General features: G+C 45.3%; 1 protein-coding gene across 2 annotated transcripts in view; it reads right to left on the reverse strand.

Moving 5' to 3' along the window:
* The window catches only part of Tox3 (TOX high mobility group box family member 3), a 105,185-nt gene extending 99,647 nt beyond the window's left edge, over positions 1-5,538 (reverse strand). For both annotated transcript variants that reach the window (XM_026789213.1, XM_005367047.2), the window contains exon 1: positions 5,232-5,538. In XM_026789213.1, coding sequence (XP_026645014.1) covers positions 5,232-5,318 — 87 coding nt within the window. In that variant the 5' untranslated portion in view covers positions 5,319-5,538. The remainder of the gene's footprint in view (positions 1-5,231) is intronic.
* Positions 5,539-5,544: the final 6 nt, after the last annotated feature.

Consider the following 5,544-nt stretch of genomic DNA (forward strand, 5'->3'; position numbering starts at 1 on the left):
CCTGACAACCATCTACCATCTCCACTGCCTGACAACCATCTACCATCTATTCCACCACCTGACAACCATCTACCATCTCCTCCACTGTCTGACAACATCTACCATCCTGTCCACCACCTGACAACCATCTACCATCTCCTCCGCTGCTGACTAACCAAAAAATACATTCAGTCTGTAATTTCTCCAATGGCAGTAACCTTATCTCACTTGATTTCTGTGCGAGTTCTCTCTTGTTTAATGAGATCTCCTTGCAATGAAAGCCTTCAAACACCAAGCCTCATCTCACAGCACCTGAGAGGAATATGGAGGGGCACAAATACCCCCTCAGAAGAGCTTCCAGAAGATGCCTGGCCACAGACTTAGTGCTAACAAATCTGTGACTATTTCTAAAACACACAAACACACACAAAAAATTATATGCAACCATTTTTTAAAAACAGACAACTAATTGAGGGTGTTTTCTTTCTTTTAAATACTGTGGTGATTAAATAAAGTAACTCTTCAAGTGGCTTCGACTTCCAGCTGAGCTTGTGCCCTGCAGGAGGATGGCACAGAAATAGCAACATTCTTTGAACACTGTGACTACATACATCCATCGGCTTAATCTAAAATCCCTAGATTAATTTTCCTGGCCTAACTCTATGCTTGTCCCTACTGAGCAGAGGGTTCAGTTTATCTTCCCACTGTTTGGGGTGACCAGATGAAGAGTGTGTAGACCTCTACTTTGTGACCACTGAGCTACTTTATCCCTTAGTCACTATACGCCAGACAACTTGGACTGTAAGCTTTTCAATGGCCTGTAAAAAAAATGTTTATAAAGTTTCAGGGAGGAGGATATGAAGCAAGCAATAAAATTAAAACAAGTACATAATCAAATGACTACAAAATGCACACATACTACAACTGATCAACATCAACCCAGATACACCACCGTACCATATGACACGGAATTCGGGACAGGGTTGGTGTAGAGGGTTGCCCAGACCGTAAGTGTACATACTAACACACACTCTGCACAAAGTCTAGTCAGCTCTACAACTGTCACAATGCCCAGGTCTTTGCCCATGTCCACTCCAGCACTACACTGACCACACTGTTGGACAGGGGAATAAAATGCCCCATATAACTGAATATTAAAGACAAAAGACTTGCCAAAAAAAAAAATTCTTTGAGTCCTATTTTGCTTATAAACCAGTCTAAGACCAAAGGAACACAAAAGCAGACTATGAGGGTTTGGCACAATTATTCTAATTACTCAATTTACTGTCATCTTTCAAAACTATGGATATAGTTTTAAAACTACGGTCATTTCACATAAAAATCCAGATTATCATTCTCTTAAAAAGAGAACTGTAAACTATGGATTACAGGGCCCAAATGTTGCCATGGTGAGAGTCTAGCTGATGCTGAGCAAGGCTATGACTTTACATGGGTGTTGTTTTCAGCTTATCACAAACTCTGTCCTCACATGGGTTCACATCTGCCCCTATAGACATCTGTGTGTATGACCCCTGAGAGGAACTCTTAAAAAAAAATCTACTTCTCTCCTATCATGTGGCTTTGACATCTCATTTTAAGACCTGTCATGGAAGGATATGGAAATATCTCAAGGAGTTTTCAAAATTCAACAGTCTTATACTCCAGATGCTAGAAATAAAGTAAGTTACCTCATGACAGGGTAAGATATTGATCTAAGAAATATCCATCAAAATCTCCTCTCAGTAAGTTTTCAGTTCAAAAACATGGTACCCAAGAAGAGAGGCAAAAAAACAAAGTAGCCTTCAGTCTCTTACCCTTCAAGGTAGCCAGAATAGAGAGCCAATGAGATGGAATGAAAGGACAAGCAAGAGTATGTCTTAATTAAGTACGGGTGATCAATAAAAACACGCATAAAAAGGAGAAAGCAAGGCTTAGGGCTGAGGCCTTAATCTACATAAATGTAAAAAGCCCTGTTTTGCCAAGGAAACAAAATGCTAAAAGTGTTAAGCAAATCAAGCAGAGGTCAGTCCGAGTTCACTACTAACCTGAATTATTTTATCTCACACCCATGTTAGATGTACGATCTTATTCAGAGACAACAGACTCACAACAACTTCAACTGGTATTTTATGTGTTACTGTCTTGCTGGTAAAATAAAATTAACTAAACCCAAGGGAAAACTCAGGGTTAGTCAGTGGGTCACCAACTCACTTGAATAACATAATGACTTTTTTTCCCTTTTTAAAATACAGATTTTAGTTCAATTTGCTAGTCACATCATAAAAATAAATAAATAAACGTTCTAACAGTGGACTGAAATTAAAATGAAAATTAGTCCTTAGAAAACAGACATGGCTTTAAGTTTATACATCAGCGGCTGATTTATGAATTATTAACTAATTTTAATGATCCTGGCTATATTTTATTTGAAGTTATTCTCCTACTTGCAATGACTTTTGAACCCTCCAAAGCCTTTTATCCATTTTCCATAGACAGTATACTTTCCTGAGTACTGACATTTAAAAGGGACCCATATACTCACAGAATGTAAAGATAATACAGTCACATATAATTTATACAAAGGACTCTGGTCATCTGTTAAAAGGAGAAATGAATGGAGCCCTATTATTCACGGCTTGTAAATAAATGTAGAGATAAGCGCAGGGTTTCACTTGGGAAGCTCTGGCCCCGAGAGCTCGCTTTCTTCTGAAGTTTCCCAGATGGTCATTAAAACAAGAAAAGGCAGAAACATACTTTTTTGTAATCCATCATTTCTCATTCAGAAGGATAATACAGGTCTTCGAAAGTCAAGCCTTAAGAAAGATGAATGAATTCCAGGTACTTTCAGATGAAGTAACCGCCTGTCTTTGTACGCTGCTTTACATCTTCAATAAATCTACCCTGTACGGCAAACACCACTTCAGATGCAAGTTAGCTGTGAAGCAAATGTTGTAACCCTTTAATTAGCTCTAGCTGCTCTGTGCTCATAAAGTTAATACTTCCTCTTCTGCTACATTCTCTGCACAAAGATAAATTGTGGGGAATAAAACTGGCTTTTTTTTTTAAAACTCCACTCCAGAAATGAAGAATACAGGAATACTCTATCTGACCTGTGGCTCAGTCTAAAGGTACTTACATTTTTACCTGTAAACAAGTCAAAGCAAACACACCTTGAGAGTAAGTACAATTTGACCCTTCCCAAAGCTGAACCCAACTTCTCTAAGTGGTCTCCCTCCAGTCCTTCCTACCATCTGAATTCCCAAGAGCAGGTTATTTCAGGGCCATTGCAGAATTCAGAAAGGGACACGGAATGAGCTTGCTTCCCCACTGCTAAAGTTGACCCAGCAGCTAGACAAATACTGTCTGATTTCAGGCTTTATATGCCTGCCCTGAAATCAGCTTCGTGGTTTAAAATGACTCAAAATAACCCTTCTCAGAAAATAAAAGGAGATACACACACACACACACACACACACACACACACACACACACACAACCCACAATTTCGTCAGTCCCTTGAAACCCTTGGGATCCCAGTGAACAGAGATTTGCCATGCATGGCAGCGACTGGCTTAATACAATAGGTTTCTATTTGGATGTCATTCGAGTGTTGCTGATCTTAAATCAGAGAAAGTAGTTACATTAGACAAGGTAATGGCTTCCAAAAATAAGAGCATGCCCAGTCTACAGGAGGATTGCATACCCAGGCTGCGCTCCGAGGAGATAAGTAATAGCCCACTGGAACAATTAGGCGGATTCTCAGAAACAGTACATACTTAATTAGGCTGCCTAGGTCCCTGACTGAGCATACATGGGGGACTTTTTAAAGCATTTAATAACCTGAGTAAATCCAAAACCAGACGGCAGAAACCGATCCTTTACTCTGGCTACAGCCTTCGGCCTTTTCTTGCCTTGCTTTCGACGCTTAAGGCATTGCATTCTCCTCGGATTTTGGAAGAGTATGAATGGGCACCGGCACCACTGGACTAAAAACACTGAATAAAGTCCCTCGTCCTCCCTTACTGGAAGGGCCCTGAGTGCCCGGCTCAGGGGTACCCACCACGACACGGGAGAGAGTCAGTGGGACTCTGATGGTCTTTTGCAAACTTTAGCACTGGAGTTGGGAGAGGGGCATAAACAATAAGGCACAGGACCTCCATGAGCCAGGGGCACAGCCAACTGTCCGGGCTCTAGACACAATCCCTCCTCTTCCTGTTATCTATTCATTAGTTTTGTATTGCACCTTTCTTTCAGCTGCCTCAGTATTTCCTCCTCCGTTATCCAAGCAATCATAAACAAACTAGGATTTGAAAGAAAAGTCGGAGGGGGAGGGAGGAGCGGGGGAAGGGAAAAGAAAAACACATTCAAAAGGCTCTTTCTCTGAATCTCGCCCTCGGGGTTACAGTCTCAAAGCTCCGTGGTGGGAGTTTAGGAAAGGTAGACAACCCGGGTCTTCAAAGCCCACCGACTAGGTCCAAGGTCCGCCTATGGTCACCTGAATCTCTCGCTCCTGGAGTTAACGCGAGGAGAGGTGCAAAAGATGGGGTGACCCTTGGGCGTGGTGTGAAGCTGCAACTCTGATCTCCCACCCCCCCGGGGGAGGGGGACCGCCACAGCAAAAAAATAAAAAAATAAAAATAAAATAAAAACGAGAAGCTCTTTGAGCTAACTCAGGAGAGGCGAGTACCTTCGTCTGTTAGACCAGAGAGAGCACCCTAGAGAGAAGGAAGGGCACCTGCTGGGGTCCTACAACTTCAGGTTTCCCAGACCCAGACCCGGGACCCGGGCACTCTCTAAAGTTTGTTCCTCTCTTTTCCTGAGAACCTGGGAGAAGCTTCTGACTGGGTGGGTTAAGTGAGATGGGCGGCAAGAAGGAGGAGGTCTCTGAACCATGAGCTCCGGGACCCCTACGTGGCGTGCCCTCCATACACACACATAGCAGAGGTGCTGCAATCGTGTTTACTAATAACATCTACAAGGACTCACGCGCGAGTCTCGGCTCAGTGCAGGGACTGAGCTTCGCACAGCTTTGGGGGGAGCGGGGGAGGGGACCAGGAGGGCAGAAGGAGCGCCAGCAGAGGGACAAAAAGGTGGGTGGGAAGGGGGACAGTAAGAGAAGACGAGGAGTTGGTCAGAGACGAAGGCGCACCGAGAAACCAGCGTATGGGGAGAAAAGATAGAAAAGAAAGTGCAGCGGGCTAGGCGGGAAGCGCCCGGGATGGAGAAGTGGCCCCCGCCCCCGGCCCGGTCACCTTGCTGTAGCCGTAGTACCCCAGGCACTGCGCGAAGTCCAGGCCAGCGGGGTCCCCGGCCGCCGCGGGGTAGAACCTCACATCCATGCCGGGGCCGGGGCCGGGGGCCGGGGGCCGAGGCTGGAGCTCGCCGGGGCCGCTACCCGCCTCCTTGCGGCCGCGCGATTCACCGTCGGGGACGCCCGGCCGGGGGCGCCCAGGGACAGCGCACGGGTTGTGGGACTGGAGGGGTGTCGCGCGGGGGCCGCCGACGAGCCCGGGAGCTGCGGCCGCCGCACACAAAGGCGAGGCCACGCGAGCCGCGGGAGAGCGG

This window comes from Microtus ochrogaster, unplaced genomic scaffold, assembly GCF_000317375.1.
Source record: "Microtus ochrogaster isolate Prairie Vole_2 unplaced genomic scaffold, MicOch1.0 UNK15, whole genome shotgun sequence".
Classification (NCBI taxonomy): domain Eukaryota; kingdom Metazoa; phylum Chordata; class Mammalia; order Rodentia; family Cricetidae; genus Microtus; species Microtus ochrogaster.